This window comes from Phaethon aethereus, assembly GCF_964289735.1.
Source record: "Phaethon aethereus genome assembly, chromosome: 1".
Taxonomy (NCBI): Eukaryota; Metazoa; Chordata; class Aves; order Phaethontiformes; family Phaethontidae; genus Phaethon; species Phaethon aethereus.
In genome coordinates, this window is record NC_138575.1 from 94,159,308 (window position 1) to 94,182,902 (window position 23,595).

At 47.0% G+C, this 23,595-nt stretch overlaps 3 protein-coding genes across 3 annotated transcripts; 1 reads left to right on the forward strand and 2 right to left on the reverse strand.

Moving 5' to 3' along the window:
• Nucleotides 1-1,655: 1,655 nt before the first annotated feature.
• RMP64 (ribonuclease MRP subunit p64) lies at nt 1,656-7,231 on the forward strand. Its single transcript, XM_082008069.1, has 9 exons — nt 1,656-1,749; nt 1,962-2,116; nt 2,865-2,941; nt 3,044-3,175; nt 3,521-3,598; nt 4,535-4,896; nt 5,610-5,671; nt 6,098-6,342; nt 6,772-7,231. Exons 1-9 carry the CDS (start codon nt 1,659-1,661, stop codon nt 7,166-7,168), a joined length of 1,599 nt encoding a protein of 532 aa, XP_081864195.1. The 5' UTR covers nt 1,656-1,658; the 3' UTR covers nt 7,169-7,231.
• Nucleotides 7,232-8,562: 1,331 nt separating this feature from the next.
• TAF13 (TATA-box binding protein associated factor 13) lies at nt 8,563-10,555 on the reverse strand (the record flags this gene model as incomplete). Its single annotated transcript, XM_082005646.1, has 4 exons — nt 8,563-8,733; nt 9,637-9,734; nt 10,262-10,340; nt 10,529-10,555. The coding sequence occupies 4 exons, from the start codon at nt 10,553-10,555 to the stop codon at nt 8,563-8,565; spliced, it is 375 nt and encodes a 124-aa protein (XP_081861772.1).
• Nucleotides 10,556-20,191: 9,636 nt separating this feature from the next.
• On the reverse strand, nt 20,192-23,211 carry GTPBP8 (GTP binding protein 8; the record flags this gene model as incomplete). Its single annotated transcript, XM_082014078.1, has 6 exons — nt 22,845-23,211; nt 22,363-22,461; nt 21,721-21,851; nt 21,288-21,387; nt 20,721-20,839; nt 20,192-20,276 (listed from the first exon to the last, which is right to left on the reverse strand). Exons 1-6 carry the CDS (start codon nt 23,166-23,168, stop codon nt 20,192-20,194), a joined length of 858 nt encoding a protein of 285 aa, XP_081870204.1. The 5' UTR covers nt 23,169-23,211.
• Between the last annotated feature and the right edge of the window lie 384 nt (nt 23,212-23,595).

Below are 23,595 nucleotides of genomic sequence, written 5' to 3' on the forward strand. Positions count from 1 at the left end.
TTACGGCAACACTGAAAGCAGACAGCCCAGGCTTGCTCCTCACTTATAGGATGTCCAAAACACCTCAGAACTTCAGCTAGAGAGACCTTTGCGATCCTCTGCTCACACTGTGGAGACTCCATTATCACCTTTACCTCTCATCTCCACTCTTAGCCTAAGACACTTAACACCCTCCCTGCCCAGGACAGACAAGTGCTCATAGCAGTCTTTTAGCAGTTCTGCCTCCTAGTTTGCTCCCACCTCTCTTCCCTACAGGTGCAATCATGAATGCCAATTTTGCTCCATCTTTTTAAAGGGACACCACTTTAATCTGTATTTGTATAAGACACCTTGAAAGAAAACAGAAAGCATACAACAAAATGGACTCTAAAGAGAAGGTAATACTGTACAAGAATCATGCTCAATTTAACTCCATTGTTCCTAACAAATATATTAATTAGAATACCAGTGTTGGCAGGTAAGAAATCCAGGCAGAGAGGGAAGGAGGCAGGAAATAACGTCTTATACTCAGGGGAGAAGAACTCACAGATGACCAAAATTCAATCCATTTGACAGGAAACTATTCTGGGAGCACTAATACATTACAGCAATCAACTCCACAGGGCACCTGCATCCACCACGGCCCCCACTGCTGCCTGGCCTTGACCCTTTGGCCCTACCTCAGCAAATCCCAACAGCTGGGGCTGGGAGCAATGCACGCAAGGGCGAGGCAGGCCGGGTGGGCACCCAGGGCAGAGCCGGTAAGGCCCGCCCTTCTTCAAAACGCTGATGCGAATTGCTACTGGTGTGAAGTCAGTTACCCAGCTTTTTTTGCGCTTTGGGCTCTGTGGGCGTGCATGTGATGGGAGGGGACAGTCACACAGCTTGCGGCAGGGATCATCCCCTGAAGGACTCCATTGCTGCCGCAGTGCCTGCAGCGCATCGCAGGGGACCTCGGCTGCTGCTGTACTGACTCTCAACAGTCCAGACTCCGCCCCCCCCCGAAGAACTGCAAGGTTTAAAAAGCGTGAATAACGTAATTTGTATTTCTTTCCCTTCTCGCTCATGACATTTTGGGAATGCAGCATGTCAGTCAGGCCCTGGGCCTTGGCGAAGCATCCAGGCCAGTGTGCCTTGGCATCATCATACCATGGGTGGGTGCTTGCAGGCAACACGCCCCACTGTGGCTGGGGGGCTCACAGCTGGATGGTGTTTTCTGGGCTGCCCCACTGCCTGGACTCTACCCCAGGCATCAGCCTGGCCAAGATGCGTGGCTGGGCTCCCGAGCAGGGCTCTCCCACTCCTGCCTGCAGCGGTTCTGCCAAGTAGGAGGCTCAGAGCTCCCCTCGGCCACGGGTGGCAAGGGAAGCCCAGGGGCTCCCCTCCCGCGGCTCTGGGGTGCCAGGCACTCAGCACCGGCCGGGGTAAGCTGTGCGGGGAAGAGGTGACGGCACCCCAGGCACCGGGGACCCCAACAGCGAGCGGCAGGACGAGCAGCCGCCGCGCCGCGTGCCCGCCTCCATCAGGCCTGCCGCCTGCAGGCCCTGCCTTGGGGAGCAGCGCAGTTCCCCCGCCGAGGTGACTTGGTCTGGTCCGCCCCTCCCCGACCCGCCAACATGGTTCCACCCGCACTCGGCCTCTCTCCTGCCTTGCGCAGCACCGCCCCCGGACCGGGGAAGATGGTGGCGCCCGAGGCGGCGTGGAATCGGTTGGACGTGCCGTGGCCCGCGAGCAGCGCGACGGTGGCCTTGGCGGCCAAACACCCTGCAGGTCCCCGGCGCGCGCTTCGGACCGGGCTGGGGTGCGGCGCGGGCCCAGGGAGGGCTGCGAGGCGTTCTAGGGCGCTCCCGGGCGCCGTGCGGGACGCCGGCGTTCGGGGAGTTGGTCGGTGCTCGCGGGGGGCGGAACCGTTGGCCCGGCAGGGGCGCGCCGGGGTCCGTCGGGACGGCGGCGGGCGCTGAGGCCGCGTCTCCTGTCCGCAGTGAGGTGGCTGCCGGCGCTGCGGCGGCGGTGCGACATCGCCGGCAAGCGGCTGGCGGGGCGGGGCCTGGCCGCCGAGGGACGCGTCCTGCGGGCTGTGCTCTACGTCTACCACAGCAGGCTGCTCCGGCACCGGTCCTACCTGGCCCTGCAGCAGGTGAGGAGCGGCCCTGGCTGGTCTCTGCAACCTGGCCCCAGCCACAGCGGGGCATCTGGGTGCCTGGGCATCGTGCAAAAAGCGTTGTGGAGAAGGGGCAGTTTTGTTGTCTTTAAGCCTCCTCACAGGTTAGCTCAGTGGGCTTCCTGGCTCTGTGCAGCCAGTGCAATTTCCACTTTCCAGCCCTGTGGAATCAGTACTCAGTCTCTTATGCTCACACTAAGACCTGAAGTGGATACACTTACATACATTTCAATATACGAGTACTACAGGAATTTGATGTTAAATTAATTGTAATAATGGGAGAGGGGAAGAATAATCCTAGGCTAGTCTATTAGGCACTTTCTGTTTTAAGATGAAAAGTGAACTCCTTTTTTTTTTTCAGTAAAGGGATTGTCAGTATCTTCAAATAACTGCTTTGAAATAGAACAGGAATTGTTTTTACCTTGATTTGTTTATGCATTTTGTTCTTGAAAGCCAATACCAAAGGCCACTGTATACTGCAGGAGAAACCATGCAGCACCAATTAGTAATGGCCTACTCCAGCCCTTCACTTCATTCCATATTCACAGTAGTGTGATAGAGGCATCTTTTTCATCATAATGCAGAAATATTCATCAGGCAAACCTGCAATTTGTGTTGTTAAACCGGTAAGGGAAAAGTGTCACTTAATGCAGTGACAGTTTTTAGACCAAGGCACTCCCATCTCTTAAAATACCAGTCAAAAGAGTTTTCTTTTTTTTTCTAGGTAGAACAATGCTTGAAGCGCCTATGGAAAATGAACTTGGTGGGCTGCATTGAAACTCTGGCAGAACTGATTCCCAGGTAAATGTCATGATCCTATACATTACCCATTAACTCAGTACGCAGAGCTAAAGCAGGGGGATGCTAGATCATAACTATCTCCTTATCTTTGTATCAACACAGGAAAAATACATCTCAAGACCATGCAGAGTGCTTAGTTCCCAGCCAGCCTATGCTGGAAACAGTAGCTCTGAAGGTGTTGGGAGGTTGCAAGCTCATATTACGTCTGCTGCACTGTTGCTGTAAAGCTTTTCTGTATCCTTGTTTCTACCATGAAAACGTTCTTACAGTTCACCAGCAGCACCTCATGAGATCAAAACTAGGTCTGCTGTAGGCCCTGTATTGCCGATGGACTCAACTGAGCAATTCATATGTGCAACTTGAAGTTTCTTTGATAGCCAAATGTCTTATTTTCAAGTTGTTACGTAAGAACCTCAGGCTCTTGGCTGGCTGCTGTTCCAGCCTTGAGCAACCCAAAGTCTGGATACTCCTCTCCCAAATTATCCAGGATATTGCCTTGTGAATTGCCTCTAGTTGGTGTGTTCAGCAAGTCTCATTACATGCTGTTTATTTTTTATCCTTAACTGGTGTAATCTTCAGCTTGTCCGTTCAACATCTCTGCTCGGAAGAATTCATACTTTTGAACACTGTGGCTGCGGGGTTGTTGAGCCGGCTATGGTTTGTGTATTCAAAAGTCTGTCTTGTTTGTTGTCTGTTTGACATGCCTGTCAGGGAGAAGGGTTTGTAATTAGTCCTTGCTGCTGAGTGAGCTTTATTCAGTTGGGAGGAGGAGGGGAGACCCTCCATCCTTTTGTACTTGATTCTAGCACCTGAAGAGTTGCGTAAGTGGAGAGAGACTTCTTATGTGCTGTTTTGGAACGCTTTGTTCTTGGTTCATAGCAAACTTTGTGTAGCACTAATAAAATGACAGTATTAATGCCAGCCTGCCACAAATACTACCATCTGGTACTTGTTGCAGCAAGCCGTAAGTCCTGCCTCATTTTGAAATGGAAAGGCTGGGATAAAGTTGTTCTAGAATACTGATGAGTTTTCCAGGAAAATCATTGTTCTGGTCTCTCTCAGTATTGCAGAGCAACACCAAGAAAGTAACTGCTGTCTGTAGCTGAAGGAGTAGCAGCATTGTGTAGAAGAACTCGGTAAAACATTCCTTGGCACAAGAAACCGATCTCCCCAGTAAATGTAGAGCAAGCAAGTGTACGGTGTCAGTGCTAGCACCATTGCGTTGAGTTGGTACAGGTTGTTTTTGGGGAAAGACCTCTTGTTAAATGATTTGGATGTCACCTGGGAACCTGATGAGTCCCAGGTGTGGCACTCAGCAAAGCTCTACGGAAGTGGAGGGGGCTCCTGATTGGGGATTTACTAGTCAAGTCACTCCTACATTCTGATCTTGGAACAGTTCCTTAAAACTCATACTAATACTAAGGAAAGCATGGAGATGGAATGTAAAAAGACAAGCTTCTACTGAAGGGGAATAGGGAAAGGGAACCTTGGAATCTCTTCCATCAGCATTTTTGCTTGAAGTGAATGTAGCTGTTCTGTGAGCACAAGGTTTTGCTAGAGGAGACTACATACCTTTCTGTCTTCTCTCTTCAGGATTCAGTACAGGTGTGTATTGCAGAACCTCGTTTCCTTGTATGGCATGGTGTTGACATCACTTCATCTGGTATCTGAGACCCAACAGATGCCTTATGTCAAGGGGTTTACCTTCCCTTCTGATATCAGTAACTTCCTTGGAGTGAATGTTTCTTCTGAGGTAAAGAAGCAAAAGGCTAGAATGCTTACAACAAAAAAACATACCAGCTGGCTGAAGAAGCTCTTCCCAACGATGCCAGAGGCAGTGTCAGAGGTGGGGAAAAAGAGACATTTTCCAATCTGCATGAGTGCTGTGAAAAACTGTAGCATCCCATGCCCCGCGGACATCGGAGAGCCAGTCCTGGTGACCAGAGCCAGCAGAGGTAAAGCCTTGTTGTGCCACAGTGCTACTGGTTTCTGATGTCTCAGAGCCTGACTGCACCTTCTGTCCAACACAGCCAAGCGCTTCTACTACCCATGGAGTGCAGTTCTCCTCTCTCCTGTTCTTGGGCCGCATGTGCCCTTGCCTTTATAAAGCTGTAGATAATGTCAGTATTGTGAGGGATTTTTTTCTTTGGTTTTAAACATGATACAGCCTGGAGAGAAGTAGGTAACGAATGTGGTACACAGGTCCTATAAAGTCATTTGTATTTTCCTGCCTCTGTATAGATGGGGCCCAAGGACAGTGAGGGAAGCTAAGAGCACTGTCTGCAGTCTGTACAAGAGTATATAAAGTTGTAAGTACAGGATGCAAGTACCCCGTGCTTGCTGGTTCTGGGCTGGGCTGAAGTTTTCCCCTGCAGTCAGAGCTATGGCCAGTGACTGGAGGCATCCAGGTGTTTGCATGAAGCTTTTACCCATTAAGTTCTCCTTTGCAGCCATCTGTAAATCTCTGCATCCTCTTCATACCTTGCCAGCTGCCATGTGAGATGAGCGTAGTCCCCTTGAGTTTGCCTGGAAATGTTGAATACAGGTGTGAGCCTGCTGAAATGGCAAGAGGTCTGAGAGCTCAGCAGGGCAAAGCGTTGTCGTGTCTCTGTGCAAAGACTTAAAACCGCCTTTCCTTTGTAATGGGAACTCTCCTTTTGCTTTGTAGGGAAGCACCTGAGGTTTGATGTGAAGAGCCTACTTAGACCATCCAGACCTCCCACACAAGAGGTTTGTATGGCACCATTTTACAGCTGTTTTTTTTTTTTAAACTTTAAAGACCCTAACACTCAAAACATTATATTCCTGATTGAAAACGTCCCCTTTCCCTGCCTTACTTTTGCTTGTCTAGCAACCCAAGTTAGCATGGCAGCTTTGCACTGAAAATCACTTCTAATTTCTGCTTATGAGTTTGAGCATTTGTTGGTATGTCAAGTGAAATGACCAGAGAGCAAGTTGGTAGTAAGACAGGAATACAAATTCTAGTTATCTGCCTCCTCTCTTTGTATTCCACAAAACAAGACTGCTCTTATACTTTCTCCTTAGGAAATAAGGAATGTTCTCACAAAGACCTCAGTGTCCTGCTCCTCTCCAGCAGAGAGGATCAGGTCTGCATGTTTTTAAAAGACTAGCTATTTCTGTTATTCTTTGTTTCAGGGTATTGCATCAATGCCTTTTAAAGCAAAATTGGCACCACTTTCCTCTCGTATAGCAAAATTGCAGCATACTGGATCTCTTGTGCAGATGGTCCAAACAGCTACGTCGTTTGGGGAACTGTCAGAGGCCCTCAAAAAAGCTATTCTGTGGTGCAAAGGCAACAAATTAAAATCAGCAGCTTATTTTCTGCGTAATAAGTTGTTGAAAAGCAACCGGCTGCACCACGTGGAGGCTCAAGGATGCAGGTAATTTTGCATGGGTGTGGGGTTTCTGGATCTGACACTTTACATTTTAACATGATATATTTTGCTAGTGTAGAGAACTGCAGTGGTCTAACCCATTCTTTTAAAGTTCAAATGGGGTCACTGGACACTCCCACGTGAATATTCTGTTTAGCTTCAGTCATTTGTGAAAGGATTTAAAAGGCTAACAAATGCACAGATACTTAAGGAGGATGAAAGTGCAACTTACATCATGTGCATGTTTAATGGTAATGATTATATAATGCAAAGGGTGTAATCTGTTTTCATAATGCCCTGGCTACTATTGTACAACATGCTGTTAGATAAGGAAAATGATAGAGAGGGCTAATAATCAAATCTCTCTAAGCCCCAAATGAAATAACACTTTAGCAGCTGATAAAGTTATGTTTTGTGCACCTTTCTCCCCTTAAGCTTGAAGAAAAAACTCTGCTGTGTCAAAACATCTGTTCGTAAATACCTCCTATACGGGTCACAAAATGCACGCTGGCCAAAGCAGTACCTTGGGGCACAGTTCTGTCGAAGGAGGATCAAACCATCCTCGCGCTTGAAGAGAATTCTGAAGACTGTTCGGCAAAAACCTTCAGAGCTTTTTGGGGTCTGTGAGAACAGTACTTCGCTCAACCTCCCAGCTTACCAGGATGGGCCTCCGAGTCAGGAAGGATGTTCCAATGCTGATACAGCCTCTGTCAAACCAAGCACAGCAAGGACCCCTAAGCAGCTGCTGCTGGAAGCAAGCCCTAGCCCTGTGTGGAAAGAAGGTACTGAGAACATGGATATTGATTCTATTTTTGCAGCAATGGGTGTCTGACCCTGCACTGTAAAGAGGAAAGGTGTCAAGTAATTCCCAATTTATTTCTCCCCCATGCCTAAGTAAAGCCCTCAGAACCCTAATGTTCTCTCAGTAACTTACACCCTGAATTCTGCTAAGAACATAACTATTTTAGTTTTGTAAAACAGCTTTTTTATGAAGGAGTGTTCCAAACGGCTGCATAGTCTTCAGCCTTTCACCTAGCCTTGTCCAGGAACCGTAAATTTGAGGTACCCTTACTCAGTATCCCTTCTCTATTGCTCAGCCATATGTCAAGTGCTGCTGTCAGTTACCATCCACAGTGGAACTTTTGTGGATGCTGCCACTTTTCCAAGGAAGCAGTCTTACACCCTTTCTGGTGTGCTGCTTTTATAGGGGACAGCCTTCACTTGCAGCATTATTGCTGTTCAGCATTTGTTATCCTTGTACTTGAAATGGGGAGTTAACTGAACCTACTGCCTCTGAGCTGCTCCAGAAAGAGGGAGAAGCACAGCTGTGACCTGTAACAGTAAACTCCTGACTGGTGAACATGTTTCTCACTGTCCTGAAACCTTTTTAATGTAAGTGCAATTTCTGCCTGCTTGGCAAGGTAAGGCACAGCAACTCCAACATGTATTAATGAAGTAATGTTAAAACAATGTGGTTAGTGCTTTTTGCCCAAGATTGGGATCACCAGGAAATACTAAGAAAAGAGTCTCTCAATGAAGAACAGGACTCTGTTTTTTTTGTAGAGCACCTGCCTAACAGGGGTAGGGAAAGGCTGCAAGCGCAAGTAAATCTGGAATAGGTTAACTTCAATTTCCTAGCCTTAATATTGGTAGAAAACAAAAGAGCTCTGCCCACTGGGACAGAAGAGCCACTTAAGTGCTAAAAACCCTGTATTATGTACCTTGTGTGAACTGATCAATGTAAGTTTAGTTATAAGGAGGGGGCACAAACTTAAAACTTTTTATTCAAAGAGCACACACAGAGCAAAGAACAGAACTTCTATAGTTATTTGGGCTTGAAGACTTTATCTGGTTAAAGATCCATTTTCTAGTTTCCTGTCACAGGAATATCCAGCAATAACTGAAATAGTTGTAGAGAATCACCCATCATTATCCCTCTACAGATCTGATTCAACACAGTCCTACTTCAAACAGACTTCCTGCCATTACAAGAATCTTTAGAGCTCTCTTCTCATTTCATAAAATAGTATAAAAATACACAAGTATACCACATACAATCAGGTAACATTCAGCTGCTTGAATACTTCTCAGAAGAGGCTGGGAGCAAGGGCAGACATCCCACCAGTGATGTCCATCATGAATAACCACTCCAGACCACACACATGGCCTGCCTTCCTTCTGGGCAGCAGGTGCCCAAATAATGCCTAGTGCAGCCTGTGCACAGAATCAGGATCCGTAATTAGCTTCATCAAAAGCCTTTCTGGCTCGTTTCAGTTCTTCATTCATAGTTAGGAGGTCTTTAACTCTCGCGAACTTTCGGGGGTCCTTGCGGATTAGAAAGACAATGTCCTCAACCTGTACACGACCCTGCCGCCCAATTGACATGGCCTTGTGTGTCTGTTAGAGGAAAAGAAGAAAATCAGCAGCGTTTCTTTGCTCTTTAAATTTTTGTTAAGCTCTCAATTCCACTTTATTTCCTATCATCATATAATCAAAAAGCAAGCAATTGCAGGATCTGGGCACCATCATCCCAGTCACAAGAGAACTTTCCAGTAAACCATGGACTTACTGTCTGTCACTCTGCTGTCCCTAGCTGCCTTGTCACTTACACCTGGCACATACCACTGTACACATATAGCAGTAATAACATCAAACTAAAGCCAGATTACATGTAGGACACCCAGCCTGCAGAACGCTTGAAAATGAACAGCATCAGGCAGAACTTGGAAGCAGTGTGAGGTACCCATATCACAGAACAGCTTAGGGCACTTTGATGAGGCCAACCTTTCAAAAGAAAGGGGATCCACAAACGGTAGGAATAACTTTTCAAAAAACAAAATAAACTTTCACACAGTATCTAAATGTCTGGAAAGGGTGATGGCTTCAGGTCCCAGATGCCTGCATTTCTTTTGTAGCACAGAGCTATGTTCCCATCCATGTAAAGACACTGGGAGAACACAAAAAACTGATGACTGACTTTCAAAGCTGGGCCTTGTCTTTTGTCAGCTGCACGTATAGCGATCCCACAGTGAATCCTAAAGTCAGCTATGTATTTCCCTCCCGCCAATACTAATTTAACTGCTACTTTAGGACTTCAAACACTGCTTCTAAATCCACATGGAGCAAGATGCATGAATTTTGCCTTAATCTTGGAAGAACAGAGTCTCAGTTTAGTATTGTCCTACTAGCATCAGGGTTTTGGACCTGGGATAAGGCAGTACTTGAGTCAGAGGTATTAACCTTCAGAAGAGTTAAGTCTTTGTGAGGATGGTTTGACCATACTGTCTAGAGCTGACTTACCATTTCTGTGATAAACTCTATTACCAGGTCCTCAAGAATGTCCACTGATTCTGTGTAAGGGTTCTGGTCATCCCCGAATCCATACATCATGCATCTTACTGCAGAAAGAAACACTCAGCGTGAGGCTTCTTTCATGCATTCAGCACTCTCAGCAGCATGCGTCTCGTTAGAGCTCGCTAGCCTACGCGCTCACGCGCCGGGATGGCACACTTGTCTGTTGGGCAGGGCAATTCCTGAGCAGATGTACAGGAAATAAGGAGGTGGACAGAAACCAACAAAAGCCTAATGCTGTACATACAGAAAAGCACGTCTGATGGCAGACTCTTTAAATATGCATTTAGCCTACCAAGTACTGAACACTGACTGACAGCATGACTGACTTTTGGCACAGTTAGGTTCAGGTGATCCATTAGCAATATTTTCGGGGGGTCTATGCAAGAGCTTTCTGTGCTTTCAGCCAGGGCACAGAATGTAAGCCACTGTTTTGCTACGGAAAGCTCGTGTTTTGGAACTCCATGGCTGCCACCTCAGAGTTTCAGCTGTGTTTGGGGGGAAGAGAACAGGGAGCCCTGCAGCCAGTGACCCGCCGGCGCTGGGCAGAAGTTTCTGGCCCGGCTCGACTCACGTTCTTTGGAGAACAGCCTCTTCCTCTTGCCTTGCCCGCCGTCCAGGCCCCCGCCGGCTTCTTCCGCGTCTTCTTCAAACTAGACGGGCACAGCGGAGGAGAGACTGCCGTCAGCGCCCGGGGCGGCGGGGGGACCCCCTCACCCTCCCACTACCCCCTGGCCCCGCGGCACACCAGGGTTGCCCCGGCTGCGGCTAGAATTTGGGCCGGAGCGTCCCGCCTAGCGATCCCGGAGACACCCATCCCCCGCCCGCCGGGGGCACTCACCGGCGCATCCTCCTCCTCGTCAGCCATGGCCGCCAGAGCCCGCCGCAGGCTTCACGGGCGGGGCGGCAGGGCTTCCGCTTCCTTAATGCCGCCCCCCTCCCCCCGCCGCGGGGGCCGCCATGTTGTGGTACGGCGGATCGCGGTGCTGCTCCTGCTCCTCCTCTCTGTCAGCAGGGGATTGGGTTCCCCGGCAGATTCTCGGTGCCGGTGCCGCTCCCGCGGCCCTCCCCGCCTCGCTGGGCTCGCTACCCCGGCCGGCGCCGCCGCAGAGGCCCTGCCTGCTCTGCAGACGCGTCCCCGCGGAGCAGTGCAGCTGTCTCTGAGGTAAACGGCGGCGCTGCAGCCTCGTCCGGGCGGGGGCGGCTGGTGTTCCCTCTGAGCGAGGCCGCTGCAGTACAGAGCTGACCGCAGTTGTTGCGTGCAAGGGTGGCGTTGTTTTTCAGCTGCTTTGACTTCGGGAGGATTTTAATAATCGTGTGTCTTGGGAAAAAAAAACAAACAAACAAATTCTCCTGTATAGGTGTAGGCCTTGGTTTTTGTTTCAGTTCTCTGCCTGCAAGTCACTAGTTTGCTGTGTAGCCACTTCCCAGCGTCGACAAAGCCTTGCTCTCTTTGCCCGAGGGATGGTTTGCTGCAGGGAAAGAAACGCGGGCGTAGGGCTGGAGAGTTCTCTGCTCCCTGGCTGGGCTGCTGCCCCTGGCCCCCAGCCCGTGTCGGCGTCGGGACGCCAGTGGGGAAGCTGACCCAGCCCCCACAGCTTGGAGTGGGGTTGTACAGGCACTTGCCCCAGAAAGGGCAGGTTTGGCGATCGCAAGGAGAAGCTGGGGTACGGATAGTTTTCCTTGAATCGGTCACTGTCGCTAGTGACTGTGTAACTGTAAAGCAAATAGCTTTGCCCATAATGCAAAGATGAGCATGCTTAAGCCTGTAAAACCCTCTTCCTTTGTAAGCAGGGATGCTGTGAGCATCCTTGTAATTTTTCATTTTACAAAACCAAAAAGCTGTAATTTTTCTAGATTGAAGCTGTGGCACAAAGGAATTACTCTGAGATAGATTTGGAGACCCTTCACAAATCTGTATATGACACTTATTACTAGGCTGTCAGATCAGGAGAAGTTGGTTTGAAAGGGACCTTGGGAGGTGTCTGGTCCATTCCCCTACTTGAAAGAGGGTCAGCCGTGAGGTCAGAAAGCTGCTTTTCTCCCACACAGACAGACCATGGCCTGTGTGGTTGGCTCTTCCTTCTCTCGAGCAAGACTTGTACTTGTCCTTGTTGAATTTCCTAAGGTTGCTGACAGCCCTTTCTGCCACCTCTCCCAAGTCCCTCTAAAGGGCAGCCCTGCCCCCGAGCATGTCAACTGTTCCCCCTCAGTTTGGTGCCATATGCACATTTGGTAAGGATGTACCTCCTCCAGATGACTCGTAAAGAAATTAAACTGCATGCGTCCCAGGATAAACCCCTTACAGTGTTCCACTTGTAAGTGACGTGCAGGTAGAGTATGACCCACTAACTTCTACCCTCTGAGCCCAATTATCCAACAGTTTTTACTGATCTGGTTGTGCACCTGTCCAGACTGTAATGTCCTAATTTGGATACAATAATATTGCAGGAAACAATGGGAAACGACTCTGCATTGCAAGGACATTGGCCAGCTCTCTCAGCACCCACAGATGTAGCATGTCAGGTCTTATGGACTTGTAGGAATCCAGCTCTCTCGAGTAATCCCTAGCTAGATCCTCATTCACTGCTGGCAGCTCTCCTCTTGAACCCTTTTACATATTTCAAAGCCCTGGGAGGCCTTTTTGGTAAAGACAAGCAGAAGTATTAGGATGTATGACCTCCTGGTGTAACTGCAGAAGTTCTGGTTGCTCTTTATGTCCTTGACAAGTCTCAGTTGCAGCTGAGTTCTGGCTTTCCTCACGCCATCTCTACACACGTGAGCAAAGTTTCTAAATTCTTCTTTTGTAGCCTGTCCTTGTTTCCACCTCTTACATGCTGCCTTTTTATGCTGGAGCTCCATAATGGGTTCCCAGTGCAACCAAAGTGACTTCCTAGTACGCCTGCTTATCTTCCTGCATATGAGGATGGCCCATTCTTGCGCTTGGAAGATGTTCTAATCTTTAAAGACTGCCAGCTTTCTTGAGCTCCCTTGCCTTTCAGAGCTGCCTTCCATGTAGTCATTGCCCGAGTAAGCTGAAGTCTAGGATCTGCTACTCTCTTTTGTCAGTCCCCTCAGGATCTTCAAGTTCACTATTTCATTACTGCTACAGCCAAGTTGATTACCATGTCCCCAACGAGCTCTTCCTTTGTTAGTGAGTAGCAGATGCAGCTGTGTGTCAACCCTGGCTGGCCCATCCAGTACCTGTACCACAGTGCCATTCCTGACACCCCACAGAAATTGTGGCTGCTTGTCTCTCATCTTGTTGCCCTTCCAGCAGATGTCAGGGAGATTCAGGTCAGTTGTGAGAACCAGAGTCTGACACACAGACTTCCTCAGGTTGCTTAAAGAGCAGGGAAATGTTCATCCACTTCCTTGCCCTGGCTAGGTGGTCTGCAGTGCACTCCCACCACGCTGCCACCCTTAACTGGCCTCTCCTCCTGTCCCAAAGCTTGTGAAGGTGGCACATTTATCCTTGTAACATAATTATGGAATGTGAGAGCAACTTCTTCTTTGCCTTTGGTTGGGACCTGATTTGTAACTTAAAGCTGACAGTTCCTGTGCACTTACAATATACCAAGTATAAATCTATGTATTCTCCAAATATGAAAAATTGGATGTGCTGTATCAAAGCACAAAACACAAAATTGTATCAAAACCAATTTCAATTTCTGACTTTTTATTTTAAAAGAGTGGCTAGGGTAGCAACTAGGGTGTCATGCAGAAGTCAGTGGGCCTGTTGGGGTTTTTTTTGGTGTGGGGTTTTGGGGTTTTTTTGCTGATACTGAGAAGTTGAAAGATTGCACACCTTTGTGACAAGGTTTTATGGAAAGAGGATCTCACATGAACTCTGGATTTCCCTTTCAGATCATCCATGACTTAGGAGAGAATACGTTTTTGCTGATGCCCAGGTCTGTTCAGGAGAAACTGAAGATGAAACTTAACAATATAAGGTAAGATACGGGTGCAGTTACAGTACAGAGTTGCTTGCCCTGTCAGGTAATCTGTACGAATTCTAAATATTTAGGACTTTATAGCTCTTAGAGCATTTAAAAAAAAAGGTGAAAGTAAATTTGTGGGTTTTTTCTTCCTTTTCTGATGGCATTGGCACATGTTCTTACAGGATGCTAAGGTTTTAAATATGGGCTGAGTAAATACTGGTAGAAAGGGAGAAAAGGATGGCTTGTTTCATTGCTTGCATGTGGAACCAATTTGTCTTAGCCAAGACAAAAGACTGGGCTTTATTCTTGTCGCCATTTTTTAGCACGATGTGGGGTAAGTTCTTCCTCCTTGCTTTATAAAGGGAGCATGGAACATGCATCCATGGTTGGCAGGTGATTTGAATTTTAGCACTGTGAAGGAAGAGCATTTGCTTTCTAACATGGTAAATTATTTTAGATAATAAACTTGAGATTATGCTTTTAATAATAAATAACATACAGGAAGGGGTATGGATTTAGTCTTTTTCAGTGAAGTAACTGATGGCTCTGAGAGCTGAACTATGCGAAGGGCAAAGAGCTGGTGAGTGAAACTGTTGGTAGTTGTGAAGAGATGGAATTAGATGCTCTTGCTGTTCTTGGCAACGAGGGTGGAAATCCAGAAAGAAAGTATGTTCTTCATGAGCTCTGGAATTAAGGAAATGGGAATGGATGTGTAGCCTTTTTCAGTTAAGTTTCTCCTTTTCCCAGCTCTTGGTACTTCACAGATTGAAGCATAACTGATTATGACCAAACAACTTGGAAACTGAAGGTAATAATCCCCACAAGCATGGCAGTTTCCCATGGCCACAACTTTGAAACTAAGTTTAATTCAGAGGATGGAGTTCACTCTTTAATCAAAAGCAGGACCTAAATCAATGTGGGTGTGTTGTGGTAACTTCTTCTGTGTATGCTGCTCGCTTCCCGCTGTCACTGAGCACTCAGTGTAGGAGTCTGCATCGCTACCTAGTACTTGCTGTGGCAGTCCCTTGCTGTCGGGGCCCAACACAGCTCAGAATTACTTCCCCTAAGCCAAAGAACAAGTACTCTGTGACTCCATAAATCCTCTTTTCCTTTCTATATAACACTTGACTCCTGTCAACATCCAAATAAACAGTTCTTTTTTTTTTTTTTTGTGAGGTATGCTTCATGCTCTTAGCCTAAACTAGGTCTAAAAATTAAAGGGGCAAACAAAGGAAATGGACACAGATCAGTTGCTAAAGTAACACTCTTTTCAGCTAAAAGCTTTGACAGCTTTTATAACTAAAAGCTATAAAAGAAAGGCCTATGCACGGTGCCATTTAACTTGTATTTGTGCTTAAGTTCCCACCTGGAGCTGCAAGAACTGCGTTTCTTTGTAATTTAACATCTAAGGCTTCGACAAGATTTATCCCCATCAGCTTGGACAGTTGTTAGTGTTTCTTAATGTCTTAAAGAAACTTTAACACTGAAATGTTTCATACTGTTAAAAAAAAGTTTGTTATTTCTATTGCATTATTTTTCAGTTGCTTACTGTACTAACTTAATATTTTTGTGAAGTTCTTAGAACTACTCATTTAGAATATTAGGTTTAGAACAAATGTCTTAGTTACGCCTTGGGAATCACGTCAGAGAGCCCCTAAGGAGGGAATAAATTTTTTTTTTTTCTATTAGAATGGTCTTTAAAAATTGTGCAAAACTATTCTTTTATCCCAAATGTTGTAAATACTTTGGCCACCTGAACCCTGTCTGCTATGGGCCAAAGCTGTCAGCAGTAACTTCTGACAGTGCGCAGACTGTCAAGCATGTTTGGCTTATTTACAGATCTACCTGACAACTCTTTCCCAACATTTGCAGGGATCATTATTATTCCTTATTTTATTTTTTGCATCATCAGTTTCTAGGATTTTTGAAATGTCTCTTGTAACTGGAGGCCTGAGTACCAGGTTTCCCGTACGTATTTTTTTGAAAGAAAACGAACCTCTAAATATCAGTGCAATGTTGTTTATCATGTTCGAGTACAAAGGCAGCTGCAGTTCTGAACTACTGAATCTACATGGGCCTTGATCTGAGTGCATTTGTTTTGCCCTGTTAAATAATACTTCTGAATTGTATAATAGCTTACATCCTTCATAAATTGTTTGTGAGTGGTTAAGCAAGTTTTGCCAATGCTTGAGAAATACAAGTTTCTTGTGCCTTTTTCAGGTTTTGGTTTAAGAAAAAATTTTGCCTTAAAGCAGTTTTTCCTTATAGAGAAAAATCCATTATGTCTCCAGTAGGAGGCTCAGCCTTCTAGTGTAATAAATACCTTGCTAAGTTAAATTTGAACAAAAGTTTTTCTCGAGGAAGCTGAAGAGAAAGAAGAAAAAGGTGCAGCCAAGGTGCAGACACTGGAGCAACAAAAAGGTACTAGAGAGTGGAGTCAGAGAGTCACATTCTGTGCTTGCATCAGGGGTGAAGGCAACACTCCAGGAGTGCTGCATTTGTCACACATGAACCAGTGGAGAATAACTTCTTGGGGAACAGCATTAGCAAGAGGAGCACTAAGGTTTATTCCCTGCCCTCCACCCCCACCGTACTACTTATTGGCATAATACATTCTCCATCACTCTCAATGCGTTTTTTTCAAGGAAAATACTGGTTTAAGTAGCTATGTCTGAGAAAGTGGTGGATTTATTGTCTTGTGTAAACTTTGTAAATGTGCCACAAGATGCACAAATGCCATTGCAGATTATTACTGCAGTACAAAAATGTGGACTACCTTCCCTGAAAAAAATCTGCTGTGTATTTAACTAAACAGTTGGTGGCTGCTCAGTAATTACCTTATTGAGCAAAACAGTTCTCTGTGCTTAGATAAGAGATGCTTACAAGTAGGCTAGTTATATCTGAAGCAGTTAGAGATCAAGTATTTAGCAGGTGCTTGGACAGCATTAAATTAGTGTTAAAATAAAGCTGTGCATACAGGCTTAATGCTGTGGCTGGTTCTTAGGAGCAGATCAAATTGCAGTTACCAAACCTGTTATTAAAATCACTTGTGCAGGTAAGGAAGGGATGCTTACTTTACTTTTATTGGTGGTGCTTTTAGATGGTGGTGCTTTTTTACAGCTGGCTGTAATTGCATCAGATGAGAATAAAAGGAAGATACAGGGCTGGCTATAGCATATTGTGAAGAGGTTGGCCTCTCATATGGAGGGCTGTAGAGGTAAGTCATGCCTCTCCCATTTATTAACTAGTCATTTTTATTTTTGGATGTAACATAAGATCAGTTTGCCTTTTCTTAGTTCTGTTCCTTTCCTCTCATTGTGTGCCCAGTTTGTAGCATGGGACAAACCCCGCAACTTATTCCTCCCTCCTTTGCCTCTTCTGTAAATGGGTTCTGTTCTTACTCTGTCTGTGATAACACTTAAGCAGAAAAGTGATGTAAGAAGCTGTATGTCTCCCTGGGGTTTGTCCCTGCTTGTGCAAAACAATTTCTCCATAAAATACAGTATCATGTTGTAATCTTAGGCATGAGTAGGATTAGCCAGTGATACAGACTGGAAACATTAGCTGTGGCTAAAATTCTGTTTCCTCTCTTGACAGAAACTGTGATAGCTGAGGTCACAGTATCTTGTTTCTCATAGGCAGCCACCCCACTTAATGCAAAATGACTTGTCTGTATTCAACACTTGGCATGTTCTGTTTGGCATCTGAAATGTTTCATACTGTACCAGAGAGCTGCTACTACATCCTAGTTCTGAGCACAGTATGGAAACAATGCTAAGCCCAAGGAGCAGGACTTTTGACAAGATAGCATGAAAGCAGGTGACACCAAAACAATCTTCAAAGTGACAGTAAACAGAGCTCTTTCTGTGTTAGTGCATGTTGCCTCTCTGTGTAAATGCCTCAGAGAGGCTAAATCTAAATCTGAAATGTCTACCTGATAAAAAAAAAAAGCCAAAACAACCTCTGCTCTTTAAAATAACCCAAGAAACCTGTTTAGGTTACTTCATTAATGTTAAATAGAATTATTGACATAGTATCTGGAAAAGGTCCCTACTATAATGCATGCTATGCTATAGTGACTCTAGGGGACTGTCGCAAAAATGCTGCCTTTGTAGTGCCAGGGTTACGGTGACAGACTAGACCAGACCCAATAGAGGAAGAGAAAGGAGAAAGTACTGCTGAAAGACCAGAGAAGATGCACAAGGTGAAATCCTTTTCCATAGAAGCGAATACTCAGCATCATTTCTGTAAATGACAGGTGCAGAAAAGGCAAAGCTTTACAAGGTCATGCTGGGCGCCTACAGTGTGGTATACGCACTGCAAGCAATTTAAGACATCAAGAGCATTTAAAAGTGAACTGATCTCTACTGCTCCTGTGTGCTGCTAGGCCCACTGGTGATCACTGAGTGGGGAAAAAGAAAGGGAGAGCTTTTGTGTCTCTGGCCTGAGGAAGCGCAGTTCCTCACTCAGCAACACAGCATGTTCCTTAAGAACTTGTCAAGAAAGTCTACCTTGTGTGTCAGACACCCGTTTCCCCAAAGCATCCATGCTTCCCATGAAGGCACTTAAATGTAATTTTTAATGTTTAAATGAAGGAGAGGATTTGATTTTATTTGCTATCATCTTGCCCGTCACAGGGACACTGATTCTTGCCTGCAACAAACTGTGGTGTTCTCTCCTGGCGATGGCTGAGCAAAATGCAAGAGTTATTCCAGTATCTGAAGCACTTGCAAATGAAGAGCTTTTGACTAACACAGAAGAAAACCAAGATGTGTCCAGAGGTAAAGCTGGTTCTTCAGGATAAGACTGTATCTACTGTTTCTAGTACAGCTGTAAGAAAACCTATGACGTAGCTCCACATGACTTCCACCAAGGACACCTCAAGGTGACTGTACCCACACACAAGGATCATGGGTCCCGATTCACAGTCTGCTGCCCTTTCAAAGCACTCTTTATACAAATGGATTCACCAGACATACTTAATGTATTTAAGTGGTTAATAAAAGACTTCCTAGCACTGTAAGGGATTTTGGTCTGAAGGGGGACTAAAAACAGAACTGCACTTTTTTTACTGATACAGGCTTATTTTCAGAGGCTCTTCAGTCAAGGCTGAGGCCTTGAAAATCACAGCCTTGATAAGGTTGATGCTTTTGGAAGATACCATTTTTAAGATACTAATAAAAGATTACTCCTGAAGTGTTCGCTTGCACCTGTTCTGTCTCCTAGATGCTATGGCACTTCCCCTTAGGATCCAGTATCCCACAGGCTGGTTTGCTCTGCAGCATTTTGGGATTAGAGGTAAAATATTAAGAGAATTACAGGTTTGGTCTTTGCTAAGATGTGGAAGCTAGAGACGCACATCTTTCTACTGCATTCCTCCTGCCCCCCACTTCTTACATGTATGCTGAAAATAGACCTCACCTTGTGTCTAGTCTGAGAGTTACAAAAAATTCCATAATGAAAGAAAACACTAGAAATACCACCTTCTCACCTTCAGAGTGGTTTACAAAAGAACTGCCCTTTCTTGAGATTTAAACACTTAATGTAAGAGACTTTGACAACTAACATACTCACATTTGGCAATGTTAAGACATGATGAGACTGAGTGCCAGAGTTTGACATAGACCAAAGCTGTTAAGAGCCTAAGTTTTCCTGTACCATTACTGCTACAGTGCCCCTAAAGAGTACGGGACATCAGTACTGTGCTTCAGCTGCCAGGGTAGAACAGATGCAGATAATGGACAATGTGACTCATCTCTGGCAAGTCATCCGAGTGCAGCAGCAGAACTTCATGCTGGATGTAAAACGGAAGGTAGATGCAGCACTGACTGATGATAAAGTGCAGAAGAAAAGAGTTTCCCCAGGCTGTCAGTCTTTTATTCCACTCTGTTTCAAGACAACAGTGATCAAAAAGTAGACCCCATTAAAGATGCATCCTTCCCTTCATCCACCTGGAAGAGGGAGAACTCGACGTACGCAAGCAAGGTGTACTATCACGCTGCACCTATTGAACACACAATGCAGAAGAGTTACATAAGTAAAATATACAGGAAGTCCTAAACACACCTTCACAGACAACATGTTGGCTGTTTCCACTCTAGATCACCTCACAGCAGGCAGGTTGCACAGGTGCTAGTTTTTGGCCCCCCACTACATAAGCTAAGAGAAGTAAACCTCTGTGTATCATTCAGTTCAAAACATAGCAGAGCTTAGGCAGGCAGTAGTAGCTTTTTGAACATTTAGCTGGAGGGAGAGGAAATGCTGTATTAAAACCTAGCTTCTCTTTGGAGGTTCTCTTTGCTTTTTTCTCCTTAGCACAATCATGTAGCCTTTATAAAACAGTTTTTTAATAACCTGGATTCATTCATAGTGCAAACTTCCTGGACTGAGGCATTTATTAAACAAAAAGCTTAGCCTTACAAATATTAACTTCTCAAAGAATTTATACAAGTTTATAAAAAAAAAAATTCTAGTACCTCAGGTTATTGACAACAAAAATCCAGACTGCTAGTTTTGGTACCTTTTATTCTGGATGAGCCAAGCAGATCAGGTGCCCAGTCTTTTCAGCTGGCCTCTACAGCAGGCAGGTTTCCAGTAACATGGGCTACAAAACACCTTAGCAGGTGAACCCCCGAAAACGCCAGAGAACTGTGGAAGCAAAGGCGTGGATGTTCAGTGCCAGAGGCTGCCGTCTCTTGGAGTAATACAAGCAAGCTCAGCCACTGGCTGTATTAACTTACATCTCCCACACTGCGGTGCAACCTTGGTAAATTAAGCCCTTCACCTATGTAATCAAACAATTTCAGCCTGCTACTGTTAAGAAAATGGTGAAGCCCACTAGCATGTGGCACAGGGACTGCTGCCCCCTCGGAGAAGGGACAAAGGAAGAAGCAGCCTTGAATGCTGAACTCCACTGGCTTGCAGAGGAGCGGGAGGAAGGCAAGTGGCATTTCCCCATCAGCAGCCCAGTGCCCTCCATCCTTGGGGCACAGAGAAGTGCCCCCTCTAAAGCAGACAGAGCCATTTCAGGTAGTTTGCCGCATTGCAAATCATCCCTTAAAAGGAAATGGCAGCAATGGAGAAGAGCTTTACCTGACGAGGAATAGCTGAGGAAAGCATCCCTGAGTTTTCTCCTTCACAAAGTCCTGGATCTCCAGTACATTCTTTAACAACAGTCCCCTGGAAGCTCGGTCAATTTTTGTTAAGACCATCTACATGGATGCAGAAAGGGAAGATTAAAAGAGAACAAGATTATTTTGCTGCTAGCCTGGAACATCTGTAAAAGTCCTGGGCCATCTTGCAAGGCAGGCTGAAAGCTCTGGGTCTTATCTAGGGGGAAAAATGGTATAATACAGTTCACCAAAATACTTGTATAGCCAGCATAAGGAGTTTTCCAACTTCCTCAAGCTGAGCACTGGAAAAAAGTGTCCATTTAATATATCAAGCAAAAAATCCCTTAAATCCCCTCTGCCCCCCTCAATACATTTTAGGCCTATTTTATTAACAATAAAAGTGTATATGTGGGGTGTTACTACTTAGGTAGGTCAACCTGCATAAGATCAGGTAGAGGGTACACACCTTTATAGATTATCTGTAGCTTATAACCAACACAAGTATTTTATGTTGCTTCCGCCTGTTCAAGAATGAAGCATTACCTACCACATAAGGAATCCCAAACTCTTCCAGCATCTCTACTGCAACATGATCTGTTTTCTGTAGTCCTACTACACCATCAACTAATAGAAAAGTCCTCTTCAAGCTGCCAGAAATACAAGCAACAGTCATCACATCCATTATTTCATGCCTCCTCTGCTACTTCCAAACTCATAAGCAAGAACAAGTGAGACGGGACCAGGGGCTAGGGATAGCCAAGAAAAGTCACTCAGGGGACTCAGTATGCAGCAGCACCTCAATCTTTTCTGCTGCTTTGATCTGTCTAAGCATGAAGAAGTGACACCACAGAGGTTCCCAGGGAAATGACGCTGGAACTAATCAACACTACCACTGGAAGGAGCTACCTCTCCTGCATTTTTTCACCCAATACGGGTGTCTGGCTTTCATCGCTCTGTGGAGGTACAGTTAAGCCCCTTACTTGCGCCGTTCCTGCAGATAGGCCTCCACCATCTCCACAAAGTCTTGCGGGGCACGGTAGCCGTACCCCGGCATATCCACCAGAGTGAAGTACTTCCCTACTTTGAAGAAATTCATCTTCTTGGTGTGGCCCTGGGGAGAGGATTTTTAAAAAATAATTTAAAAAAAAGTTAAGGTGAAGGACAGTGTTGATTTTTAAAAGTTGCTTTAAGCAGTGGACTAGATCCCTCTACCTTACCCTGTCCTCCCCAGAGAAGGCTGCAGAAATGCTGCTGTTGCTTTAAGCTGCCTAGTCTCCTACCCATCTGGCAATCCCGTGTGGCTCGGTGACCCTCAAAACAGACTAAAACTACCGTGCTTAGCTCTTCCCAAAGGCCTTTACGCTGGGTCTGCTGGGCTTGCACGGCTCTCCCGCCTGAGGCCTGTGCCAGCCCTAGCTGAAGAGCTCAGCTGGGCTCTTTCCTCCTCATCCTCAGCTAGAGCCAGGCCTGCGCCAGCCGCGAGCAGCTGGTGACCACCGTGGCTGGCAGGCGGTCCTGCAAGTTACCCCAGGGCTTGTCTCCTCCCGCCCGTCTCGGCCCTGTCCTCTGGGCTGGCACCGGCTTCTGAGCGCGGCGGGGGGCAAGTCCAAAATGTCACTTACCGGAGTTTTTGACACTCTGACCTCCACTTCTGGAGACAGTGAAAACAAGGCCCGGATTAAAGATGACTTCCCCACATTGCTTCGCCCGATGAAGCACACCTGCGGCGGGAGAGGCAGAGAGCGTCATTTAGCGTTGCCGCGCCTGTCCCTCACCCAGCGTGTCGGGGTGGGGGGGGCCGCTCCTGCTTGCCACTGCCAGCCCCGGTCACCTGTCGGCCCTTGCCGCCAAAGCCCGGGGACGGCGATACCCCGGGCCACGGCCTGCCCTCCCGGGCGCGCCAGACTGCCCGGTGGTACAACGCGGGGCGCGGAAACAAATACACGATTCAAACCAAAACAAGGAAAAAAAAAAAAAAAAACGGAAAAAAAACCCCAACCCAATCAAAACGGAAAACGGCCACAAGCGCTGCCGGCCCGTCCCGGCACAGCCGCGGCCCCCGTGGAAGGGCGCGGGCGGGCGGCGGGGCCGGGCTCGCCCTGACCTCGGGCAGGGCCGGCCGCGGGGCATGGTCCATGCGGACGGCGGAGCTCACGTAGTCGATGGTGTGGTCGCGGCCGGCGCTGAAGAGCGCCTCGGCGCGCAGCAGGGCGGCCAGGCCGGGCTGGAAATGGCGGAACGGCGCCGTGTCCACTCCCGGGGCCAGGTAGCGCTCCAGCTTCTGCAGCGGGAACACGACGCCGCTGCGGCGGCTCCGCTCCAGCCGCAGCACCTGGGACAGGGCGGCCAACGGCGGCGGGGACCATCCCGCCGCGCCGCCGCCCCGGCCCCACGCCGCCCTGGCCGCCCGCGGCAGCGGCAGCCGCATCCCGGCGTAGGCCCGGCCCCGCCCCGGAAGGCCAGCAAACCGCTCGTCTCCATCGGAGAGCGGCAAGTTTTCCCTAGCCTCGGGTTTTTGTTTCGTTGTAATTAACCATTCGGTCCCCCTGGGGCGACGGTCCATGTTCCAAGAGCTGTTCCGGTGTTAGACCTTACGTCCAGGCAGGCTTGAAGGTCCCGGGGAAAGCTGCTTTCCAGACAGACGCCCATCTGCCTTCTTGCAGCTTCTCTTCAAAGCCCTGCGAGTCCGGGCAGGGTCGTTTTTACAATGAATAGCTTTTAAGGCCCTTTTGAAGGACCATCAGGAGATAACAGAGGCCATCTCCTGCTTTCCTGCTGTGCAGCCCAGTTACGCAGCTATAGGGAGGGAACTTATATCCCCGAAGAAAAGGCCAGCCAGCACCCATGTGTTTCTC

Bases quoted from the DNA above. Each gene is read 5' to 3' on its own strand.
- RMP64 (XM_082008069.1), top strand. From the start codon at position 1,659: ATGGTGGCGCCCGAGGCGGCGTGGAATCGGTTGGACGTGCCGTGGCCC. The intron at 2,942-3,043 runs GTAAATGTCATG...GTATCAACACAG, and splicing joins CTGGCAGAACTGATTCCCAG to GAAAAATACATCTCAAGACC. The intron at 6,343-6,771 runs GTAATTTTGCAT...TCTCCCCTTAAG, and splicing joins GTGGAGGCTCAAGGATGCAG to CTTGAAGAAAAAACTCTGCT.